The 25,925-nt window shown below is 43.5% G+C and overlaps 2 protein-coding genes across 5 annotated transcripts in view; one reads left to right on the top strand and one right to left on the bottom strand.

The window, feature by feature from the left end:
- LOC137538047 (inositol-trisphosphate 3-kinase B-like) overlaps nt 1-13,890 on the top strand; it is a 426,334-nt gene extending 412,444 nt beyond the window's left edge. For all 4 annotated transcript variants that reach the window (XM_068259990.1, XM_068259991.1, XM_068259992.1 and 1 more), the window contains 2 exons: nt 6,168-6,239; nt 10,966-13,890. In XM_068259990.1, the coding sequence (XP_068116091.1) occupies nt 6,168-6,239; nt 10,966-11,364 (471 nt within the window). In that variant the 3' untranslated portion in view covers nt 11,365-13,890. The remainder of the gene's footprint in view (nt 1-6,167; nt 6,240-10,965) is intronic.
- ATG2A (autophagy related 2A) overlaps nt 10,845-25,925 on the bottom strand; it is a 179,470-nt gene continuing 164,389 nt past the window's right edge. The window contains exons 36-42 of the mRNA XM_068259988.1: nt 25,105-25,234; nt 22,379-22,451; nt 19,556-19,638; nt 15,317-15,438; nt 13,526-13,680; nt 12,925-13,077; nt 10,845-12,834 (exon numbers count right to left, since the gene is read on the bottom strand). Of these exons, the coding sequence (XP_068116089.1) occupies nt 12,598-12,834; nt 12,925-13,077; nt 13,526-13,680; nt 15,317-15,438; nt 19,556-19,638; nt 22,379-22,451; nt 25,105-25,234 (953 nt within the window). The 3' untranslated portion in view covers nt 10,845-12,597. The remainder of the gene's footprint in view (nt 12,835-12,924; nt 13,078-13,525; nt 13,681-15,316; nt 15,439-19,555; nt 19,639-22,378; nt 22,452-25,104; nt 25,235-25,925) is intronic.

A 25,925-nucleotide genomic window follows, 5' to 3' on the forward strand; every position in this document is an offset into this window, starting at 1 on the left:
TGCTGGGGGCTGTAGAGCCCACCCAGCACAGATCTCATTAATCAGCGCTGGTCCTTAAGGGGGGGGGGTAAAGGCTGGGTCCTCAAGTGGTTAAAACGTCATGTTAGAGCCTGTTAACGGCAACATGATGTTTTAATACGTTGGGCATTCCCGCCGCCGCTCTGCACGTGTGCGCGCCACTCCCGCCGCAGTTTCCGTTGGGATTCTGTGTTGAGTGATTGGGGAAGAGGACCGAGCGGTCCTCTACCCAATCGCAATGCCTGGAATGAATGGACGTCCATTCAGAAAACAGGAAGCCATCACAGTTTAGCGAAGTGTAAAGGAAAAAAAAGTGAACACTTCGTGAACAGGAGGGTGTTCACTAGCCCCATCTTGTGGCCAAAAAGTATATTACACATACAGGCACATACATACACTTATACACATTAATAAAATTAATAACTTACACTTCCAAAGCCCTCCCCCCCACTTGTAAAATTACTTTTACTTTACTACATAGGGGCTTGTAATTATGGACCGGACAAAAAAAACAAAAAACAGAAAAATAACACCTAGAGAGCTGCGGCGAACGGCTGCGTGCAGAACTGCGGTGAGGGACATGCTGGGAGCTTGGGGCTGGAGGAAGCCCCGGGTAAGTAGCACTTAGTTTGTTAATTTAGCCTGATAACTCCTTTAATTTTAAAACTATGATGGCTGAAAACTGAGAAACAATGATTTTTTTTCCATTATTTTTTTATTTTTCCCATTAAAACGCATTTAGAATAAAAAAAAAAAAAATTCTTAGCAACATGTACTACCCACAGAAAGCCTAATTGGTGGCGAAAAAAACGAGGTATAAATCATTTTCTTGTGATAAGTAGTAATAAAGTTATTAGGGAATAAAAGGGAGGAGCACTGACAAGTGAAAATTGCTCTGGTCCGTTAGTGTAAAAACCCTTGGGAGTGAACTGGTTAACAGGCCAATATGCATTGTTGAAAAGCAGACAAAACTGCCCAACATGTTCAAGCCTTGATGGCCCTTTTCTACTAGACACAATTTTTTGGAGTGCAAACCATTTGCTGATCTCAAGGACACCAGAAAGGTACTGAAAATTCTGGTGCCTGTTTCCAGTAATGTGATCCATTTTTTTTTTGCCAAATGCAAATGCAGTCCATGCTGTATTTTTTTCTGCCATTACACTTGAAGTCCAGTTAAACTGAATGGGATTGTGCTAACACACTTAAAACGCATAGCATGCGATCAGGAGAGGCAACAAAACTCATTCATCTTTCCTGTGCAGTCTGCTTTTGTTCAGTGGAAAAGATTACAGAGTGTTTTTTCCAGGTAACTTTAATCTGCAATAGATGGGGTAAATAACATCTCAGCAATGTGGACTGACTAGTTGTGTGGATTCCATAGGATATTTCCTGCAGGTGGGACTTGAGGTTGGGTTTGGTTGGTATTAACATTCTCTCAATAAGTGGTAGAATGTATGATGTTTTACTGGTTGAATGGTATATCAGTATGCTTGTGGATCTGAGAAAGGAATGTAAACTCAACAGTGGTCTTTTATGCATCACAATTGTCAAACAACTTTTGTTGTGAAACAAGTTGAAACAACAAAAAAATTATTTTGCTGTTGTTCAAAAAGCTGATAAGATTGATAAGAAGTCAATCAAACTGTTGAATTGACTTCTTATCAGTCTTATCAGCTGTTTGAACAATAGCAAAATATTTTTTTTTAGCGGTTTCAACTTGTTTCACAACAAAAGTTGTTTGACAATTGTGATGCACAAAGAGCGCTGTTGAGCATGAGTTGTTCACACTCACTAACTCTCACTCACTAGCTACATAATAGAGCATTCCTGCTTCTAGCCACATTTCACTGATCTGCTAGTGTTTTCCTTCAACCTCGTCGCATTTACAGAAAGCCATTCTGGGTAGCTGCAAACATTTATGCTAGTGACACACCAGGATGTTGCGTTTAGGGCACATAACGTGCCCCTAACGCAACGCCTGGTGCTCTCTGGTGTGGACGTCGGAGTGAGCCGCTTTGTGCAGCTCACTGTGGCGTCCGCGATGCCGTGATGCGTACTCTTGGATGCATGCGGCATCACGTGGTCCCGCCCGGCCAATTGCCGCACAGAGCGGCTGCTCCAGGAAGTAAACACTGCACGTCACTGAGTGCAGTGAATATTAATTAGCCATGTGCCCGGCCGCTCTCCCCTCCTCCCCAACATGACTGAGCATGTGCAGTCTAACGCGGCTTAGCCGCCTAGAACGCACAGCATGCAGCACTTTGCTGCGTTACAATGTAACGCAACGTGGGCAGTGTGAACAGCCCACTTGTGTTACATTGCTGTGCGTTGGGGGATCGTTACAGGCTGCACTAACATGCGCCTGTAACGTCCCTGTGTGCAAGAAGCCTTAGGGCCCTTTAACACAGAGTCTGTAGAACTGCGATCTTAGCGTAGCCAAAAAGTTGCATCATGTAGTAACATACAGAACAATGAAAGTATGCCTCACTGCCACGGTAAACGCCAACTTACCTGATAAACACTGAGCATGATGTGCATTGCTGCGTTAGAGCCCGTCGTCCTTTATGAAAGCCCCATAGGAATATCATTCATATTGTCAGCTATGCAATGGACTCTGTGTGAATAGGGCCCTTAAAGGAAACCAGAGCTGAGTAAACTTAAACGTTTTATACATTCCTGGGGCTTCTTCCAGCCCCATCCACACAGATCGCTCCCACGCCGCCATCCTCAGTCTTCTCCCTTTTCGGTACCAGGTCCCGTAACTTCAGCCAGTCGCGGCCAGTCTGCACAAGAGAAGTGGTCTCTCTATGTATCTCTCCGGCGGCTGCTGGAGAGATATGCAAAGAGCACACTTCTCTGCGTCAGACTGGCTGTGACTGGAGGACGTTATGGGACCTGGTACCGAAGAGGGAGAAGACTGAGGACAGCAGCGTGGGAGCAATCCATGGGAATGGGGCTGGAGGAAGCCACAGGTATGTATAAAACTTTTAAGTTTACTCAGCTCTGGCACACTTTAAGCTTTCTTTTGTTTTGAGGTGTCTATAGTCTGTATTCTCTGCATGTGTACACATATGATGTACATTTGTCTCATATTAAAATGCACAATAAATTACTTTTTTCCTATACAGCTGTCACTTACAGGCTTGGAGCACACTAGGCATTGCGGAAATCCATGCATTTTCAGCTTTGTGCGTTTAGCTTCTTAGTATGTGTTTGTATGAGTTTGCATTTTTATGTGCGTTTTCCATGCATTTTTTTAAATTATGCAGCAAGTTTTTGAACAACACACATTACTATATGCAGCCCATAGACTTTCATTATTGTCAAAAACAGTACCATTTTCCGCATCGCTGCCTAGTGTGCCACTAGCCTTAGTAGGCTGTAGAAATCTGGAGTAGTACATTTCCTCATGGTGGATTTTCTGGCAAGGACTTACTGAAAAATTCTTGGCAGTCTGCCTATTCGCACGCCACTATTCTGGCAGCTGGACTGTACTCTGGGAAATGCTTTTGAAAATACAGATATTTCTGAGAATCCCCCATAAAGAAATGGATTAGTCCAAAACCAGTCAGTTCAATGTTCAGAGTTGCAAGATTAATACTAGCTAGTAGCCACTGTGACAGCTGCCCAGGGAAAAAGTAAATTTTACAGTGCATTTTACTCTAGGGAAAATGTACCTGTGACTTGTACTTTCCATGCACCAACCAACTGAATGACCAACTCATTTGCATACTGCGCATGCAAGCGGAACAACAGACTGCACAATATGGCTGCATTCAAAACAAGTACAAGTCGTTCAAACGACTTGTGCAGATGCAGCTAACTGCACGATATCAGCCCAACAGTCGTTGGAGACAGGTCGCATTCACACTGGGACATTACATTTGTGATGCAACGTTAAAGTCACAACGCAGCATTACAACTACAACAAAAATATTGGATTATTATGGCTCTGTACAAATTAATAAGCTGACACATCATTGCATTCCAGCGGTTTGGAGGTGTGTTTAGCTTCTATGGCAACAATGGTTAATTTGCATATATTCAGCAGTGATGCACTGGGAGACATCTCAAGCTCACTCCAACCTGAATTATCGCAAATTCTTTCTGTTTTAAGAAAGAAAACTCTTGTTTTACAACAAAAATAACTGACACTTACCTCGGGCTTCTACCGGCCCCCCGCAGATAACCTGTCCCTCACCATCACTGAAGAATCTTCTGTCCCCCGCCACAGGCCACAATCCAATTGTCTAACTAGACAAATGCAACTGTGCTTGCGTGGCCATGTGCGTCCTCGCTCCCGTCTCTGGGAGCTTCCTGGGCACGAGCAGTAAAAAGTTTTCTCGTACTGCGCCTGTGCAGGAAGCTCCCGGAGACGCAAGCGGGAGCGAGGAAGGCGCAGTTGCATTCGTCTAGGTAGATGAATAATTGGACGGTGACCGGTGGTGGGGGAGCGGAATATTCTTCAGTGACAGCGAGGGACAGGTTATCTGCAGTGGGCCGGTAGAAGCCCCGGGTAAGTGTTAGCTTTTTATTTCTAACCTCTAGCCGACCACATCATGCCGATGGGCATGGCCACAGCGGCAGCCCCAGGACCGCCTAAAGCCGATCGGCATAAAGTCCTGGAGCGGGAATTTGCAGAAGATCGCGCGCTGTGATCGCTGCTAGGAAGCCTATGACAGCCGATTGCGTGTTATTCAATAAAAAAAGTTTATTTATTCAAAAATAAATACAATAAATATTTATAAAAAAAAAACATCCTGGGAGCAGTCTTTGCCCACCAACAGAAAGCTCTGTTGGTGGGCAGAAAAGGGGGGGGGCAATCACTTGTGTGCCGAGTTGTGCGGCCCTGCAGCGAGGCCTTAAGGCTGCAGTGGCCTATTTTGTAAAAAATGGCTTGGTCTTTAGGGGGGATTTAAGCCCGTGGTCCTTAAGTGGTTAAACTATCTCACAGAACCCCTTTAACGCTGCATTACAGTCACATACAGTAGGTACAGGAAAACATACAGGCAATGAAAAGTATGAGGATGACTTCTTCGCAGTGGGAGGGACGAGTACTTAACAAGTTGCATGCAAGCTGTTACAGGAAACCAACATCCTCCAGTGGTAGACAGGTTATGTGTATGCTAGGTGTGTATTTATCCCACAAGTGGGGCTTGCACTCTCTTGTAGGTAGGCACTTATCTGTTTTTAAGTAGCGCTGTTCATTTCTTTGCCATGTACTAATTTAATTCATTTTTGGTCAGCTGATCTCACTTAGCAGCCTTGCTTTTGGTGTATATGCAGAGCTTCTGTTTGGGTTCAAGGTGCATTTGCAGTTTCTGGAGGGGCTCAGCGCACCTCTGATTGGAGGCCATTCGGAGGCGGCCTGGTAATGCGCTGATACACCTTTTGCGCAATGAAAAGTATGCTTTCCTGTACCTGGTAACGTGTGCATTTAGAGGTAACACACTGCAAGCAGTGAGTTACCATAACGCTACACGTTACAATGTAATGTCGCACTGTGAATGTTTCATAGGATTAGCACTGCAGTGCGGTAAGCTGCGGTTTAAGATTTTACTGTGAATGTGACCTCAATCAGCCTGATGGGTCAGGAAGACCACCATCAGTCGCTCGTCTAGCTGTTTGTCACACGTTTAAATGCCAAACTGTCGTCCAGCAAACCAAGTTTGGATGATATTTGGGCAGAAAAGCTGCACATGTGTACGAGCTTTAGGACCCATCTATGGTCACTGTCTGATTACATTATAGTTTGTAGGTTTATTAATAGGCTAGAATACCTTCTTTATAGAGCATGACACATTGGTTATAATTATCGTTCACAGGGATCTTTGTTTGCTGCAGTTATTTTTTTCAGTAAAAAACATACTGTAGTTACACTTTCACTGTTAGCAAACCACCCAATCGTTTATCTCACTATTGAAATGTCCAATTTAGGATTCTTGCACACCATTTGGCAAGCCAAACTACATATACCCTATGCCTATGCTGTACAAAACACAAACACGTTCGCTAAGACGCTGTTTATGAGTAACTGTGTGCCTTCACCTATAATCTCTCTCAGCACCACATGGAGGGATGGGAACAGAACTTGTACAAATACAGCAGTGCCATCTTGTGTTGTAAAACATGTTATCTTTGCATTTCAGGCTGCCTATGTGAAGCGTCTGGAAAGCATGCAGGCTACCCTTAAAGAATCTGAATTCTTTCGTACCCATGAGGTTAGTAGTAGGCTTAAGAATGTCTCTCTACATTGTTTTATTATGTGCTTAATTCAGAGCAAGCAATCATATTTCATTATACTGAAACTGGTTATGTGAAAGACAGGCTGTGATTAGCAGGTTTCTGCACTTTGCATATTCCGTGATTCCAGCAGACTTTGGATTTGGGGTTATTAGTTGCCCACCGGGGGAGGGTTTCTGTGTGAGAGTAGGGAGAGGTTAGGTCATAGTGAAATATCTGAAAATATTACCGACCTTGCATTATATCAAATAAGTAGTAGGATATTAGTTTTTTTTTTTTGGGGGGGGGGGGGGGGGGGGGCATTTTTAAATGTATGCTCCTGACATACTCGCTGCTGAAGTCTTTTTCCTGTTTTTACATGGGTATTATAACGTTTTAGAAGAAAAACACCTCAATAAATGTCAGCAACTGTCAATTCATGAAGATAAGAGCATGCGGTAAAGCCCAGTAATATGTTTGATGATAACCGGCACATAAGACGTCACTGTCATGAGCATAGAGCCAACAGCAACAGCCTCTGTCTCCTGTGCCTCTGATAGGATGCGATAGCTTCTCAGGAGGAGCAAGCGTTTCTACCCCCCAGGCAGCAGAGCACAGAGCCAAGCACAAAAGAAGATTCCCTTGCAGCCCAGAGTTTAACCCTTTAGGCTCCTGTTTGAAGATGCCGAGAAACAAGTGGGGAAATCACCTAAGCATGGTGTGTTTAATGTTTATTGGTTGTTCACCTAAACTGTGGCAATAAAATAAAATGTTAAGAAAGACTAATGGACAGATTCAGAGGGAGCAGAGGCAGTATAACAAACATACATTCTAAAGGGATGCCTTTTACTATTGTAATGCTGTCACTGCATGGACCAGCATGTAACAAAACAACTCCACAGTAATGTTACCGAACAGATTTTTTGTGAATTGAAGCCCATTTTGTAGGTGAATTACCAAATGTTTACTGCACCTGTGAAAATCTTCATGAATTAGCAAAAACAAGGCTAAAATACCGAATGCAGTATTTTGCAGACCTTGTTTTTTTAAAATAACTTTTCATCTTCTGTTTAATCCCCTTGGCGTTAGGAATCTTTCCAGTTTTAGGGTCTAAAAGCGGTGTAATTTTTTTGCACCCTTTCAGACCCTAAAACCTGGAAAAAAAATCATGCTGCCAGGGAGATCTGCAGCAGTTTTTCTCTCCTCCCTGGCTCCAGCATTGCAGTTATGCCTCCATCCTCCGAGTGGCGCTGCAACTCTAAAGTGAATTGCCGGCTGCCATCTCATGACGATCTCACCAGGAGAAAGCAGAGCCCCGGAGGAGAGGAAGAAGAATGGCAGCCGATGACGGGATCCCCCGGGAGGTATGTAATAACGCCCGCTGTGCGCTATACTCTGCACACAGCCTCCGGCGGCTACCCCGAGCAGAGATCGGGATTACCGCTCTTAACTGCAGTTTTCCGCCCCGACCCTAGCTCGGGATTACCGCCAAGGAGGTTAAATATAACTTTTTAGCACTCTGCAATTAAAAAAGTAGGTCAAAAAGTACTGTCAAAATATTCTGAGTATCAGCTTGCTTGATAGTGGCTTAAAAAGCATTTTATTGATTAACCTCCCTGGTGGTAAGCCCGAGCTGAGCTCGGGCTATGCCGCGCAGGAGGATTTCTCAGGGTCTGTTGGGGCGGTTCGCCCCATTCAAAGTGCTGTGTCCGCAGCCAGCACTTTGCTAGCCGCGCGCACAGCTCGATCGCCGCCGCTCTGCGGCGATCGCCCGCAGCGGCTGAAGAGGCCCCCCCCCCGCCAGAGCCCTGCGCTGCCCGGACCAATGAGTTCCGGGCAGCGCTATGGGCTGGATTGAGTGCGCCTGACGTCAGGACGTCGGCTGACATCATGCTGATCGTCGCCATGGCGACAGGAGAAGCCAAACAGGGGAACGCGTTATATATGCGCTCCCCTGTTTGCTATTGATGCCGGCGACAATCGCACTAGAGGGCCACATGCGCCCTGTAGTGGTGTTTCATGTAGCTACCACTCTGGTAGCTTTACATGAAACAAAAACAAAACAAAACAAATAAAAATTAAAAAAAAGGATTTTTGCCCATTTGGCAAAATAAATTAACCTCCAGGGAGGTTAAAGCGGAATATAACCCTGCATTTCAACTTTTCTCTAAAATATTATTTACAGCATATTATATGCAAAAAGCATTTTTTTTTTACTAGACCAGCATTGGAAGGGTTAAACACAGAGGTTTAAAGTTCCGTGGAGAGATATGCAGAAGTTCAGATTGTTACATTCTATTTAGTTACAGTATATGTATCTATTGATAAATGTTACACACTCTTTGGCTGTCCTCCAAGATCCTTCTCAGTCAGAGAGAGTGAGTCACATTGAACACTTAGATACATACATAAATATATCTATTTCAGCTTCGGATGCGTCTGCAGAAATCTCCAGGAACTTTAAAGCCCTGTGTAACCCTTCCAATGCTGGTCTAGTAAAAAAAAAAATGCTGGTTGCATATAATATACTGTAAATAATGTTTTAGAGCAAAGTTGAAATGCAGGGTTATATTCCGCTTTAACCACTTCACCACTCAGGGGTTTTACCCCCTGACCACCAGAGCAAGTTTCACCTTTCAGCGCGCCTTCCATTCATTAGTCTATAACTTTATTATTACTTATCCCAATGAAATGAACTATATCTTGTTTTTTCGCCACCAATTAGGCTTTCTTTAGGTGGGACATTATGCCAAGAATTATTTTATTCTAAATGTGTTTTAGTGGGGAAATAGGAAAAAATGTGGGAAAAAATTATTATTTTTCAGTTTTCGGCCATTATAGTTTTTAAATAAAGCATGCTACTGTAATTAAAACCCATGAAATGTATTAACCCATTTGTCCCGGTTATAAAACCATTTAAATTATGTCCCTATCACAATGTTTGGCGACAATATTTTATTTGGAAATAAAGGTGCATTTTTTTCAGTTTTGCATCCATCCCTAATTACAAGCCCGCAGTTTATAAAGTAACAGTGGTTTACCCTCTTGACATAAATATTTAAAAAGTTCAGTCCCTAAGGTAACTATTTATGTTTTTTTTTTTATTGTATTTTTTTTTTTTTTAAATTACAAAAAAAAAATAAAAATTGGGGAGTGTGGGAGGTAATGAGTTAATTTATTGTGTAAATGTAATGTTTGTATATGTAAAATGCTTTTAGGGTGTAGTTTACTATTTGGCCACAAGATGGCCACAGAGTGTTTGTTTACATGCGACCTGTAAGCGTCCGGAAGGACGCTTACAGGAAGCAGTAGGAGGCTGGCCAAATCACAATGATCTCGCTGTTTCTGAAAGAAAGAAAAGAAGAGGTTGAGTTTGCTGAGTTTGCTGTGGCTGCCCTGGGATAAGTCCTAAATAAATCATTGGAGTGACTTGAAGCGGACCAAATCTCTTCTTTTCTATCTTGATCTGTGGGCTGGTTGCCCAGGTCCAGCTCGGTTCCCACTACGAGTGTAGCGGTATATCCACCTTGTTTCTGAAAGAAGCAGCAGATCATTGCGGGGGCTTAGATCAACGAACGGGAATGGATTTTCCCGTTCATTGATCTCCGGGCGAGCGGGCGGCGGCGTGCACGAGCGGCGGGAGCGCGGACAGCGGCGGTAGCGCGGAAGGTACGGATTTCTCCGTCCCTGGTTTTTTAGGAGGGAAAAAAGGGGCGGAGAAATCCGTACGCGTGGGGGTAAAGTGGTTAAGTGTGAAATTATCACCAAGGAGAAAAAGAGAATTGAATAAGGGCCCTAAGAGTCATATTCTGACCTCTGCACAATCGCAGAGGTTGGATCGTAGTTGCAAGGTAGTTTTTAGAAACAGTGTGGGCAGAATGCAATCCTTACCCTTACTTAGATTATACAGGTTCTAGTCCAATCCAAAGGGAACCACAGAAGTTAATATTTTATTCAGACAAAAATCTTCTGATTGAGGTACCCTTAATGTGAACATTATTTATACATATTGCCAAAAGGCAAGTTAACCATCCCAGTAATACAGCTCTGACAGAGTACCTAAGATGTAATATACACAAGCATGTATACTTACCTGGTGCTTCCTCCAACCCCCTGTAGGCCATGGGCTTCCTCAGTATCGGTCAGTTCCCGTTCATTCTTCTGCTGTCCACTTTAGTAAACTCTTTGACTGAGCCATTCGGGGACAACTGGGCATGCGTGGCTTTGGTCCTACTTCCGTTGCCAGGAGTGATCTGCGCCAAGTTAGTTAAAAACCTTAACTAACTGAACAAGCGCAGAATGCTCCTGGCAAAGGAAGCACAACCAAGGCCCGTGCATGCACAGATAGCGGAAGAATGGATGGGACCAAAAGGACACTGAGGTAGCCCACAGGGGGCTAGAGAAAGCCCCAGTTAAGTATAATTGCTTGTTTATTATGTCTCAGGTTTCCTTTAATGTTTCTGACCTATTGCGCCATCTGTGATCTGCACACAAAGCAAGGCATGTTGCTTTGGTTGTGTATGGGAAAGTACTATAATATCAGATCATCATTAATTATTATTGATGATTGTAAAATCTATCACTAAGAGTTTCCAGCTGTTCAGTACTTTTAATAAGCATGTAGTTGATAATGTGTAACATAATGTTGTTCCTGAAACACATAGAAGATGGTAATTTTCAGTTTGGCAGTAGTCTAATTGCAAAGACCATCCTTTCTTGTCACAGGTGATTGGCAGCTCTCTTCTCTTTGTTCATGACCGCCGCGGCTTCTCCAACGTTTGGATGATTGACTTTGGCAAGACATCTCCAGCTCCAGCACACCTTACACTACGCCATGATGTGCAGTGGGAGACTGGAAATCACGAGGATGGCTACCTGCTGGGGCTGCAGAACCTCATTGACACTATCCAAGACACCATACAGATGGTGGAAGACAGCAGTGAAGCGGCTGAAAGCAGCCAAGCTGAGGAGGGCAAGCAGAAAACAGAAGGGGAAAATGATAAAGTGTTACTGAAAATGGAGAAGGAAGGGAGAGCGGCTAATGGGGAAAACAGTTCAATTGTAGCAGAAGAAGACGACGCACTAACGATGGCTTCCTCACAGCCTGGAAACAGAGACCTGTGAACTGACACAAGGGAATCTGAGCAGGTTTCAGAATACTAAAGAATACTAAATTAAGCAAATAAGGCCTAAACTCTTAAATGATGACAGACTTTGTTTTTGTATCTGTACACCACTGTAGAGACAGTTCTCTTAATGCGACATTCCTGCTGGAAGCAAAGTACAGGGATATGGGACAGTCAGGGAGGGGTTTAACCTTCTCCCAGTCGGAGCTACTGGAAACCACACGATCACTGACCTGCTGCTGCTCTTCATATTACTCCACCACAGAGAGGAACTGACGGGGTCTCCAGTCTTCTGTTGTATTTAGGTGGCTGTTTGTAGTTTGATGGTGGCATTATACTGACAGAGACCCGTATCAATGTCACCCTGCAGTGTGCAGGACAAACACAGATCCTGCTCTAGTATTCACCTGCATCATTTCATACAGGCGGACAACACTGTTTTGCAGTCTATAGACTTTAGTTATCACTGTGCGTGTGGAAGGACAGTAGTGTATGCTGTATATATGAAAAATGATGTATCATGCACACCCAATAAGATAATCTGCTTTTCTTTCACTCCCTGTACAATAAAACTATCCAGTGACCCAGCGTCTTCACACATGGCACTACAAACACACACTAGCAGCCTTGTTCGCATGTCACTGGGAATTCTTTACACTGTTTATTTATACACATATATATATATATATTATTTATACTTATATGGCCTCAATCAGAAGAAAGCATTAAGAGAAAGGATTAGAAAAGCCACATTCTGGGGTGGATGAAGGCCAATAAGTTCTGTGCTTAGAATCCTTCCTCAGGACAGTCAGTCCACACTGTGCTCCGCTTCTTCATATTAAACAGGGTGAGAATAGATTCTCTTGTAGAACAGGCCACACCTTAGTCCAGAAAACATGGGGCAACGTAAGAAGGCCACAGCTGCTATGGAAAGTGCTGGTTATCTACAGAAGTCACTGCATGATTAGAAGATTGATGAGGAGAGCTAATCTTAATTCATTACATGGACTGAGATGGTTGAAGAGCTTGGTGAAAAAAAAACAGACATGGCTTATAGGCCATAATCAAGTATTATGGGTAGGCTTTAACTGCCCAGGCATTACATGTTCATGCAATGGCATACACAGTTTCATTCACAGACCCAGCATATTCCTGGTAATGTCACATATTGCAGCTTTCCTTTGGCACTTTTGAAGGGAGGAGAGCAGAAGGCTTTGAGAGGTTTTATCGATCAATCCTGCCCCTCATCTGCCCTCCATTTGAAAGAGTCCTCTTTGTGGGCATCAGGTCGTATCTGGTTCCGCATGCCCCCTAGTAGATTAGATGTGGCTTCAGTCGCCACTATAAATGGCTTCACCACAGTGGGTGGAATTTGTCGCAGGACACCTCCTACAGCACCAGTCAAGCCCTTTTGTTCATGACCACGAGATGCTACGTCCCGTATGGTCTGTGCTGTGTCAATGACACCCTGAGAAAACAAGAGTGAATGATGTTAGTGCCCAAGTGTGGCTATAATATAGGTTTACCTCTCCTCCCATCACTTGTGTGTTATGCTTACCTCTCTCACAGTATCAAAAGCCTTTGCTACTCCTTCTCTCAGATCCGCAGGCTGCTGCCCTCGCCTCAATCTGCGAGACTGCCTAGAATCAAGGTAGCAGCGAGACACAGGGGGTGTTGGAGACAGAATGTCATAAACAGTCTCTGCTGTGGCCTGAAAATACAAAGTCAGAATGATCACAACCTACACATACAATTATACTAACCTGGGTCTTCCTTCAGACCCCTTTAGGCTGTGGGCTCCCTTGCTGTCCTCCCAGGATGCTCCAGTCCTCCCCTGGCCGGCATGGTCTCTTTCTCCACCCGCTCTATAATGTGCATGCAATGCCTGGCTGTGTGTGCATCCCCTATCCAGGCTGCACACATGTGCTGTACCTCGTGACTGAGGGCAACTGGAGAAGAGACTGGGCCGGCCAGCGGAGGACTGGAGGGTCCTGGGAGCCCACTGCCTAAAGGGGGATAAAGGTAACCCCAAGTATAAATGCTTTTACATTTTGTTTTTCCCCTCAGGTGTCCTTTATATTAATATATTAAAAGACAGACTAAATCTGTGTATGGTTTTCTACCCAACAGCCTGCAAGAACTGACCCTAGCCACATTACCTGTATAGCTTGCACCAGGCGGTTGCTAAGCTCTAACGCTGCTGAAGCAGTAGAGGTACCAAATGATGCTGCCCCTCTCTGTAAGCCACGGATAATACGTCCATCCTTTCTGTATTGTTCTATAGGTAGCCAGAAAAGATCGCGCACACCATGAACTGAAACAAAAGGAAACGAGTCACATTACTGACATTACTAAATAGCAACATGAAATGCTGAACTGTCATGTCGTCACATCTTGCTTGGAGACATTTCCACATTTAAACAGAAAATAACCACCAGCATATAACATCTTTCCTATACTTGTATGTTGGAAGAAATCATTATAAATGTATGACTGAAACAGAATAAAGTCTAAAAGTAAATGACGTTACTTTACCCTGCTGTGCTTTACATAGTAAAATAATTATGATTTTTATGTTATGAGAGGCTCAACTGGAAATTCCATCATAAAAACGTTCCTGCTCAGAAATATCCATCAGCCCATCACTGCCTTGAGACTGGAACCTGCTCCCAGCCTCTGTAACACTGGCTGACCACAGGCCTGCTCATTCTCTGAAAAGACACCCAGCTGGTTCTGAGATTCAGAGTTGCAGAGTCAGGATCCAGCAGATAACAGTACACTAATCAATAAAGAAATAGGGAACCTAAACCGTTGTCCTGAAATGGGCTTATATGCAGATCAGCTTATCTGTGAGTAAATACGTTATGTACATAAGACACCTGATCTTCGTACTAGTTATTGCTCAGTAAGTGACTGAAACAGCATTACAGCTAAAAGCAGATAGCAATTTCAGAAGAAGGTCACAGTGATTCTTATGGTAAAGTGTCTCTGTCCCCCACCCCAATCCAACTAAAGGTAAAGCAGCTCTCCTAGCACCCTCATTTACCTCTCCCTGGAATCTGTTCGTTAAAACAAAGTTCTCTTTAGCCTCAGTGGATCCTGCAAAGGAGGAGGGAGTTGAAGAATTTGATGATACTTGCCCTCCCCTTTCCCAACAAAAACATACTTCGTTCTCTGCATTGCAGGAATACATCACAGGTGCACCTGTCTGCATAGATGCCCCCCAAAAATTTGATATTAAAGGGACCCAATGCAGCTTGAAAAAGGTCAATAGCAGAAAGATGGTGGTAATTAAAGTACCGCTACAGCAACAAAAAGTAAGCAGCTAAAATCCAATAGAACCAACAGGTTTTGGACTAGTCCACCTCCTCATGGGGGGTGACTCAGGGTTCTTTGTTTTCAAAAGCATTTCCTGAATGACAGTTGCTAAATCTAACTGCCTAAATAGAGTGCACTTTTTTTGGCAGTTACCGGTAGATTTAGCAACTTCCGCTCAGGAAATGCTTTTGAAAACAAAGTAAACCCCTGAAAATCTGCCATGAGGAGATGGACTAGTCCAAAAGCTGATGCTTCTGTCAGTTTTTAACTGCTTACATTTTTCGCTTCAGTGGTCCTGTAAGGTTGCTAGGATGTACATACCTACCAGGGCCAGTGGGTTTGATTGACTTTTGACTTCAAAAGAAATATGACCGAGTTCTTGATCATCCACTGCAGAACTGGGAAAGCAGACATGTATTTCTAGCCTTACGCTTTTTGTGGACAGTGCACGTTTATTAATTAAGAGGAAATTTGATTTCAACATTTGCATATAGCGTGATCATTATCTAATACCAATACAACATGTTTTCAGGTAGGAAAAATGGATTGGATTCATAATGAAAACTTGACAGAAGAAATGCAGGCTTTATACTTCTGACATCACATGACAGGAGCAGATGCATGGCACTTACACAGCTGTACCACTGAATGCATGGGACCCACTCCTCCCAGGATTCCTGGCAGCTGGTTCTTACGTATGTCAGTCAGCCACTCATTCAGCGCGTAAGAGAAAACCTTGTCTGCCCCAAGCAACCTGTGGAAAAGAACATTGCTGTGAACAGAAGAGCCACACGAACATTCTTATAATAATTATTTTCTTGACCTGTGTCAAAATTCCCAAGTGATTGTCTTAATTGAACAAGCTTTGTGCGGCACACTTCCAGAAGTGATTACAAAGAGCCTGAACTCCAGTGAACTGCAGACACAAGAGCTACAGGAAGCAAAACATTTCCTGTAGCTTCTGTAATCTCTCCAGCACTTAAATTGTCTTGATATCTGGGTGACGCAACACTGCCCTCCCCCATCCCAAAGAGGGAAAGCTAGAAATAACTCCAGAATTGGATTGGAATTTAGATCATGGTCCTGGTCACTTTTTCATTTACTGTATTGTACTGTATGTAATCACCTGTCAAGTAAATGTAAGGCTTGTGCATGTTGTAAAACACATTAGAAAAAGGGCAGTGTTTTTCATGTCAGTTTTAGAGCTGGTCCATATATGTGTAGCATACTGTAGCCTTATCCAATTCTCCTTTTGTTATTACATAAATAATAGCAAACCTGGATAAGACTAAGTTCATAGGATATGGCCTTACCTGTTTACAGGCGCTCCACTCCATTGCAGTCCATCTTTATTATTTAGTCATTCTATAGTGCCGACATCTTCCACAATGAGTGTGTGTGTGTGTGTGTAGTTTGGACACACCTTCTCATTCAAAGAGTTTACTTTATTTTCATGACTATGAACAAACTTTTGGTCTGTACTATATACATATATACACACAGATACCCCATCATGTCACTGACTTTCCTTTAGAGGAGCTCACAATTTAATCCCGACCATAGTCATATGTGCATTGTCGTCTAGGGTCAATTTAAAGGGAAGGTCCAAGAAAAATAAAAAAATGAGTTTCACTTACATGGGGCTTCTACCAGCCCCATGCAGCCATCCTGTGCCCTCGTAGTCACTCACTGCTGCTCCAGTCCCCTGCTGGCAGCTTGCCGACCTCGGGGGTCAGCGGGCCGCATTGCGTACGTTTTTACGCATTCCCACTAGTGCAGGAACATTAACACATAGATTTTTACGCATTACTGGTTCAATGCGTAAACATTTACGCATTGAACCAGTAATGCGTAAAAATGTATGTGTTAATGTTCCTGCACTAGCGGGAATGCGTAAAAATGTACGCAATGCGGCCCGCCGACCTCCAAGGTCGGAAAGCTGCCAGCGGGGGAATGGAGCAGCAGTTAGTGACCACGAGGGCACAGGATGGTTGCATGGGGCTGGTAGAAGCCCCAGGTAAGTGAAACTCATTTTTTTTATTTTGCTTGAACCTTCCCTTTAAAGAGAACCAGAGATGAAGCAACCTCATGTATTTTACCTTATAAATCAGTGGGAACATGACAGTAAACACCTAATCTGCTCTTTGTTACATTGTTCTCTGTTTAATTTGCCTGTTATCACCTCTAAGATAAGAATCCCGACTAAGCAGTCGGTCTGGCTTTGCTACAGAATAATTATAGCTGAGACTGTGTTCTCTTTGGTGTCTTCAAGTCCAAGCCTGCCCCCTGCTGGCTTTGCTCAGGAATCATTATAGCTGAGTCATTATAGCAAAGCCAGACTTAATGCTCAGTCCGGGATTCTTATCTCAGCTAGATAACAGACACTTTTAGCAGTGAGGATGGAACAGAGAGCAGGGTAAATGTTTTCTCTAATGTTCCCACTGATTTCTATGGTAAAATACACAAGGGTGCTTCGTCTCTGGTTCACTTTAAGGGGAAGCCAATTTACTTATCTGTATGCTTTTGGGATGTGGGTGGAAACCGGATTGCCCGGAGAAAAACCCACGCAGACACAGGAGAACATACAAACTCTGTGCAGATAGTGCCCTGGAGAGATCAATTCATGAATGGCAGCACGGCTGCGGTCTGGAAAAACATGCAGTGCTGTGTTGTTATGCAGTGGAGAGAGCTGCAATGGATCTATCTATCATAGATCTGTTACCGCAGCACTGCTCACTCCAATACAACACAGCACAAGGTAGTATGCATGGGTCATCCCTTTGTGTGCGTTTTTGTCTGCTTTTTAGCCTATTCATTGTGTTAAATGGAGCTGTAAAGAAAACACAAAACCAGTGATAAATGCACTGGCCGTTCTTATTGGTGAAAATGGTCAAGAAATTGTGCACACAAAATGGACACACAAATGGCATGTGCACACAGCTTAACCACTTGAGGACCCAGCCTTTACCCCCCCCCCCCCCCTTAAGGACCAGGGTGTTTTTTTATGATCTGTGCTGGGTGGGCTCTGCAGCCCCCAGCACAGATCAGGTTGCAGGCAGAGCGATCAGATCACCCCCCTTTTTTCCCCTCTATGGGGATGATGTTGCAGGGGGGGTCTGATCGCTCCTGCCTGCCTGGGTGGGGGGCACCTCAAAGCCCCCCTCCGCGGCGAAATTCCCCCCCTCCCTCTCACCCCTGGTGAGCGGGGCTGCACAGGACGCTATCCGTCCTGTGCAGCCTGTGGCAGGCTGTCCTCTGTCACATGGCGGCGATCCCCGGCCAATCAGCCTTATGGCGCTGCTGTAGCAGCAGCGCCGTTCAATGTAAACAAAGAAGACATACGTGATCTAACAGGCTTTCCTGATTAATTAGGGAGGCACCTGGCGACGCAGATGTGCGTCGCTGGTCCTCCAGCTACCACTTTGCCGCCGCACGGTATGAGTGTGCGGTCGGCAAGTGGTTAAAAAGCTGAAATAGCTTGTAAATCCTTACTACAGCAGGGATAGGCATGAGAGCCAATTAGGTTGTCGAATGATAGCTCCACCCCCTAGCAGTGTTCGAGCACCACAATGTCAGCCAGGACTCAATCTGCATGGAGTTCATATGTTGTAGGTGTGTTAGGCTCACCACACACACGGATTAAATCTTAGTTGCTCAATCTTACCACTGTCATGTAGTATAAGAGCCTATCAAAACAGTCCTTTCAAAGTATTTTCAATCTGTTGGCCCTGATACTACATAGATATGGTAAATCTGTACAACCAAGTTTGTATGTGTGTATTAAGCCTTAAGGTGGCCATACATCAGGCAACTTGGAGGCCGATCAACAGTCCAATTTGATTATAATAATTGAATTGGATAAAATCGGTGCCCACAGATGCATGCTCGACTGACAATGCGACCAAATTCAGGATGAAATTGGTCGCATTCTTGATTGTGCATGCTTCAAGATGTTGGGCCAACTTGCTCAATCAGGTGCGTGGCAGGAACGGCGTGCAATTTCCCGATGATCGACGAACGCGACGAAACCCCAGACGCTGTCCCCCCCCCTAATGTCAAAGTACCCCGTACCCCGTGTAAAGTATACATTACCTGACCTCAGCTTGTCCCTCGGCTGCTCCTGGCGCATTCCCCTCTGCTTACGCGCGCACCACGTGGTTTCCTAGTAAGGGCGTGTGTGTATGCAGTGGGGGAATCCCGGACTTTTTACATTAGTGGGGCACTGCGGCGATGCGGAGCTCAAGGCCAATTCCAGATCGATTTCAGCATGAAATTGATCGGGAATCAGCCTGCGGTGTATGGGCAGCCGACAGATCTCTCTCCAATCAGAGAGAGATTTGTCTCTTGGTCGAATCTGCCCATCATCCCTAGATGTATGGCTACCTTTAGGGTTCTTAACATACCGGGTCTTGGCACATCGAATGGATTTGATTAGAGTGCATTTTCTCCACACTACACAATGACCATAGTAGGGAAATTAGATTGTGAGTAACATGAGGTGGTCAGTGTACTCTATAAAGTGCTATGGAAGATGTGAGCACTGCATAAATGGCAATGTTAGAGGCAGACTGTGCCGTCTTCTGGCTGCACCTAAACCTACTTGGATTCTCTGGTAGATGAACAGAGTAAAGTGCATGCCAGAAGGAGCCGTACCTGTTGCTCTTAGAAGAAATCGTCTCAATAACAAATTTAGGGATACAACACATGCTACACAAACCAGCCATTTAGCTGTCCGATGCCCAACTCTGAAGGTGAACAAAATGACCAATCACACAAACACTCATGTGATTTAAAATCACACACCATCAGATCAACAATCTATTCTACAGTGGCAATGCATTCACAATGTAGCCCATGGCGGGCAGTCTTACCCATGTCTGCAGTACAGTCTCTTCAGCTTCAACTCAGAGCAGTTTAATTGGGCCAGTCCTATTAAAATACCAGCAAATGTCCCCTAAAATAAAAGAAACATTTCCTGAATGCAGTTGGGAGATCGGACATGATTATTGTGAAATGAAAATACCACAGGATAAAGGTCAGGACCCTAAATATAAAGTAACAGCACAGAAATCTGCATAGCAGCAGCCTTAAAGTGAACCGAGCATCATTTTTAACACCCAGGGCAGCTCTATAGCAAATAAAAAATGCATTCTAAAAATGTGGTTTATTATTAAAAAAAACTTTAATTTTACCTCATTTTTTTACATCTAAGAGTTAAATTAGCCACTTTGTCCGTCCGCAAAGGACCTGCGGTCCCTGAGCAGGAGATGGTGAAGACAGATAAGAAATTACCTCTTTAGACTTAATTGACCACAAACAAACCCCCATTGTACTTCAAACAGAAAACATCAGTTACAGTTGTAGAATGTCACACCTAGCCTGGATAACAGCACTTGTAAAACAGCAGGGGTTGAGCTTCTGAACAATGTCAGCCCTTGCAGCTATTTGAAGCCAGGAGCTGCTTGGATCCCTTTAAAGGCTATACGAGGTGAAGGAAATAAACTAGCTTTACTCGCAGGCTCTGATGTATCGCCGACTGTCTTTTGCACATGCACGGGTGTTAGGCCACACCCACGTCATCTGGAGTGTGCTCATGGTGACGGGGGCACGTGGTGCAAAGTGCACACCCACGCATGCGCAGACAATGCCCACTTGCCGGGGGTCAGCGATACTTTAGAGCCTGCCAGCAGGACTGGAGAGAAGACTGAAGGTGCATTGAGGGATGGAGTGACCATTATGGGATGGAAGAAGCCCCAGGTAAGTAAAGGTAGTTTATTTTCTTCAGCTCGTTATATACATCAGGCTGAAGGATCTCTCTCTGATTGCATCTGATCATAGAGAGATCCTGCCCATACACCGCAGACCGATTTACGATGTCACACATGCACCTTGTGCGAACTGGTACACACACTGACGGTAACAGTGGACACGGTGATAATATCGCAGGAGGCCGGGCGTTGCGCTAGTGGACAGGTGAGCATTAAAAACACTGCACGCTGGAACGAGGGTGGGTGGGAGGGGTGCATTTTACACTTGCCAAGACAGCTTCCGGGGATCCATCATATACGCCGGTCATTGCGACATCGAATGTCGTTACCGCCACGCACCCAATTGAGCACTTTTGACTGACTTTCCAGAGCATGCTCAATCAACGCTTTCAACCAATATCGGCCCGAAATCAGTGGTGCAGTGATTGGTCCGATAACGGAGCTTTGGTCCCGCCCTCAAGACCATCGGTTCCTAGTAGGAAGCAAGCAGGGAGCAGTGGGCGACCTGGGGCAGCCGTGGGTGGTTTGGGCCTGCCAAATAGGCTTATTATATATATATATATATATATATATATATATATATATATATATATATATATATATATATATAGCAACACATAAGGGAGAGGAGTTTAAGTCCAAGGGAGGGGGATGGAGCTATGAAGATTGTGGGTAAGCAATAGGGAACAGATTAGCCTGAGGGTGTGCAGGAGTGAATTCCAAAGAGTAGGCGATGCTCTGGAGAAGTCCTGGAGCCTTGAAAGTGATGCGAAGGGCAGACCTCCATCAAGTGTTAGAGGAGCGGATACAGCAGGCTGGAAATATCTCAGAGTGATATCTGAGGCGTATGAAGGGGAGGTATGGTGGAAGGATTTCTATGCCTTTCAGAGCAGCTTAAATGCAATTCTGCAATGTCAATATTCAATACCAAAAGCAAGACGGGGTAGGGTGCTACAGAGAAATAAACAGATAAGTGGAGGCTTAAATGCAGGCAAATAAGCTTCATCAAACTTAAATAACTTTACCATTTATAATGTGTTTTGCTCTTATGCTTGTCTGACCCAATGGAAGTACCCATGTATGTATCTGCTTACAGGCATGTTTGAGATCTTGTCTTTAAATAACAGCATTTTCCTGGATGCATTCTAATTTATAAAATGATTGTACACTTATAAGACTTCCTGGAGATTTTATTCAGGTCTGAGTCCACCCTGCAGGCAGCTGATGGGGTGAAAAACTCTGGGCCTGGCAGTATGGAGTTTGGGTGATGGCATAAACAAGGGTCATCAGTTTAAAGGGGAACTGAAGAGAGAGGTATATGGAGGCTGTCATGTTTATTTCCTTTTAGACAATACCAGTTGCCTGGCAGCCCTGCTGATCCTCTGCCTCTAATACTATTAGCCATAGCCCCTGAACAAGCATGCAGCAGATCAGGTGTTTCAGTGGTTCAGACTTATAAGTCTGATCTGACAAGACTAGCTGCATGCTTGTTTCTGGTTTTAATCAGATACTACTGCAGAGAAATAGACCAGCAGGGCTGCCAGGCAACAGGTATTGATTAAAAGGAAATAAACATGACAGCCTCCATATACCTCTCTCTTCAGTTCCCCTTTAAAGCGGAGCAGTAAAAGATCACAGTTATGTCTGTTGCTACTCTCTCATCTATCACTTAGCCAAATCCCTTTTAAGGTTGATTGTCACTGTCTCATATTTCACGCATGCTAGTTCCAGGGCAGCAAAACACTTCTTCAGTTTTACCAATAAGAATGCCAAGGAACAAGTATGTAATCTGCCTCGGGCAATGTCAGCTTCCATCAAGTATTTAGTCTAATGACTAAAGTCCCTGAAAAAGATGAAATATACAACGCACAGCTCCAGCAGCTATAAGATAAGCCAACTACAGTCAGCAATCTCTACAGGACTTACCACCTGTTCTGTGGTAACATGTTTGCCCTGATAATCCAGCCAGATTGGTACCTCTGACGTGAAGCGGAATTCTCTGTGAAACAGAAAAGCAGAAATTAGGTTTAGATTTAGTACATATTTCCGCTGTAAGTTATCTGAAATGCGCTACATTATCTACAAACCCCTTTAAATTAAAGGGTACCCAAGTTGAGAGATGTTTTGGAGGCTGACATATTTATTTCCCTTATTCCTCCTACTTTTACCCATAGATCCTGAACACGCATGCAGATCAGACATTTCTGACAAAAATCTGACAAGATAAGCTGTATGCTTGTTTCAGGTGTGTGATTCAGATACTACTGACCAGAAAGATCAGCAGGACTGCCCAACAACTGATATTGTTTAAAAGTAAATACAGTAGCAAGAAAAAGTATGTGAACCCTTTGGAATTATATTGATTTCAGAACAAATTGGTCAAAAAATGTTATCTAATCTTCATCTAAGTCACAATAGACAATCACAGTCTGCTTAAACTAATACCACACAAATAATTAAAGGTTTCCATGTTTTTATTGAACACACCATGTAAACATTCACTGTGCAGGTGGAAAAAGTATGTGTAACCCTAGACTATAATGACATCTCCAAGAGCTAATTGGAGTGAGGTGTCAACCAGCTCGAATCCAATCAATGAGATGAGATTGGAGGTGTTGGTAACAGCTGCCCTGCTCTATAAAAACGCACACCAATTTTGGGTTTGCTTTTCCTAAGAAGTATTGCCTGATGTGAATGATGCCTCGCACAAAAGAGCTCTCAGACCTACAATTAAAGGATACCTGAAATGACATGTGACATGATGAGATGGACATGTGTATGTACAGTGCTTAGCACACAAATAACTATGTTGTGTTGATTTTTTTTCTTTCTCTGTCTGAAAGAGTTAAATATCAGGTATGTAAGTGGCTGACTCAGTCCTGACTCAGACAGGAAGTGACTACAGTGTGACCCTCACTGATAAAAAATCCAACTATAAAACACTTTCCTAGCAGAAAATGGCTTCTGAGGGCAAGAAAGAGATAAAAATGGGATTTTTTTTTTATCAGTGAGGGTCACACTGTAGTCCCTTCCTGTCTGAGTCAGGAATAAGTCAGCCATTTACATACCTGATATGTAATTATTTCAGGCAGAGAAAGAAAAAAAGGAACACAGCATAGTTATTTGTGTGCTAGGAACTGTACATACACATGTCTATCTCATCGTGTCACTTCAGGTATCCTTTAAGAATTGCTGACTTGCAAAAAGCTGGAAAGGGTAATAAAAGTATCTCCAGAAACCTAGCAGTTCATCAGTCCACGGTAAAACAAATTGTCTATAAAAGGAGAAAGTTCAGCACTGCTGTTACTCTCCCTAGGAATGGCTGTCCGGTAAAGCTGACTGCAAGAGCACAACGCAGAATGCTCAATGAGGTGAAGACAAATCCTAGAGTGTCAGCTAAAGACTTACAAATGTCTCTGGCATATGCCAACATCAATGTTAGCGACACTACGACATGTAAAACACTAAACAAGAATGGAGTTCATGGGATGATACCACAGAGGAGGCCACTGCTGTCCCAAAAAAATCCATTGCTGCACGTTTAAAGTTTGCAAAAGAACACCTGGATGTTCCACAGCAGTACTAGCAAAATATTCTGTGGATAGATGAAACCAAAGTGGAGTTGTTTGGAAGAAACACACAACATGGTGTGTTTGATAAAAACATGGAAACATTTAATTATTTGTGTGGTATTAGTTTAAGCAGACTGTGATTGTCTATTGTTGTGACTTAGATGAAGATCAGATCACATTTTATAACCAATTTGTGCAGAAATCAATATAATTCCAAAGGGTTCACATACTTTTTCTTGCTACTGTAAATAAGGCAGCTAATCTTACCTCTCTTGAAGATTTTGGACCAGTTCATTGAAAAAAAAGTATTTTATTCAAGCAAATAAAATTGACAACGCATTTCGCGGGTGTCTGCCCGCTTCCTCAGGTCAGTGAAAAACAGGTGCCATAACTGCTATGGCGCTCATGCTTGCTACACAGCCATAGCAATTAAGGCACCTGTTTTTTCACTGACCTTAGGAAGCGCGCAGACGCCCACAATTTTATGTGCTTGAATAAAAGACCTTTTTCAATAAGCTGGTCCAAATTCTTCAAGAGAGGTAAGATTACCTCTCTGTCTAGAAGGTTAGCAGCTTATTAGCCTATCTTTTATGCATTGGGCACCTCCACCCAGTTTAAGTGTCCATATGTCTCACCTCGGTTCCTTTTAATCTTACAGTTTCTTTCATGTTCAGTGATATATATAATAAACAATTTCCAACTATTTTCTGCCCAACTTCCATTAATAATTAGTAACTGACATTACTTCCATGCTGTGAGCCTTGCTGTCTGACACACCGCTCTCGGCTTTTATTTCTCACATCTTAGGCCTCTTGCACGCTACATGCGTTGTTTTTTTTATACAATCCGATGTTTTTATTCTGTTAAAAAAAAAATATGACTGCATGCTGGCTATTTTTTTTTTTTTAATCGGAATAAAAAATGGGGTCATATAAAAAAATTGGAATCCTATGTAGTGTGCAAGAGGCCTTACAGCGTGTATCTATCCTCCTCACACATTTGTCATAAAGAGATCACCACTTGTGTCCCCATTTCCTGTGATTACCACAGAGTCATTCTCTAATGCTAGCTTCACAGTACCTGAAGTAAATTGGCTGATCGGATGCTGAACTCAGAGATGAGGTATCCTCCTCGTTTGAATCCAGTGAGGTTTCCAGTCCTGATTCACACTCTGAGGCACTTCGATTTCTATGGCATTCTAAACGTGAGGCTAGACAGAGGACATTTTACATAGTAAGGAAACACACAAGTATAAAATATGGGCAAGCTTTATGCACTTTGCGTGCAGCTGTCATATGTGGCATTTTGGTCTAAACATTGTTTCCCCCACAATTTCCTCATGAGGAAACCTCCATGAAATGTCATTAGTTGGGGTACGGCACTGAAAAGCAATAGCATTTGCTATTTATACTTTTCGAAAAATGTTTTGTCCTTGAAAAGAAATGGACTTCTCATTTGTTGTCTGAGTTCTGCCCATGTAGGCCAGGACATGAAACACATTACTACTGAAGGGGCATTTACATCAGCAACAACCAACTGAAGGCCAGAAAAGCCTACTTATTTCTGCAGATATATAAAATGTTAATACATGATCTTATAGCTCCTCTGGACTATTGTAACATACTACTTTGTGGACAACCAACTAACAGGCACCACTCCAATCTGTACTAACTCAGCTGCTTATCGCATTCATCTTTCTTCACTCTCTTCCTCTGCTGCTCCTCTCTGCCAAGCTGTTCATTGGCTACCAATTAACCAGAGGATACAGTTCAAACTCTTAACTCTAACTTACAAAGCCCTCCACAATCTGTATCCTGTGTCCATCTCCTCACTAGTTTCCAGATACCAACCCAACCACAATCTCAGATCTGCACATGGCCTTCTACTGCCCCTCCTCTAGA

Source organism: Hyperolius riggenbachi, chromosome 11 (assembly GCF_040937935.1).
Source record: "Hyperolius riggenbachi isolate aHypRig1 chromosome 11, aHypRig1.pri, whole genome shotgun sequence".
Taxonomy (NCBI): domain Eukaryota; kingdom Metazoa; phylum Chordata; class Amphibia; order Anura; family Hyperoliidae; genus Hyperolius; species Hyperolius riggenbachi.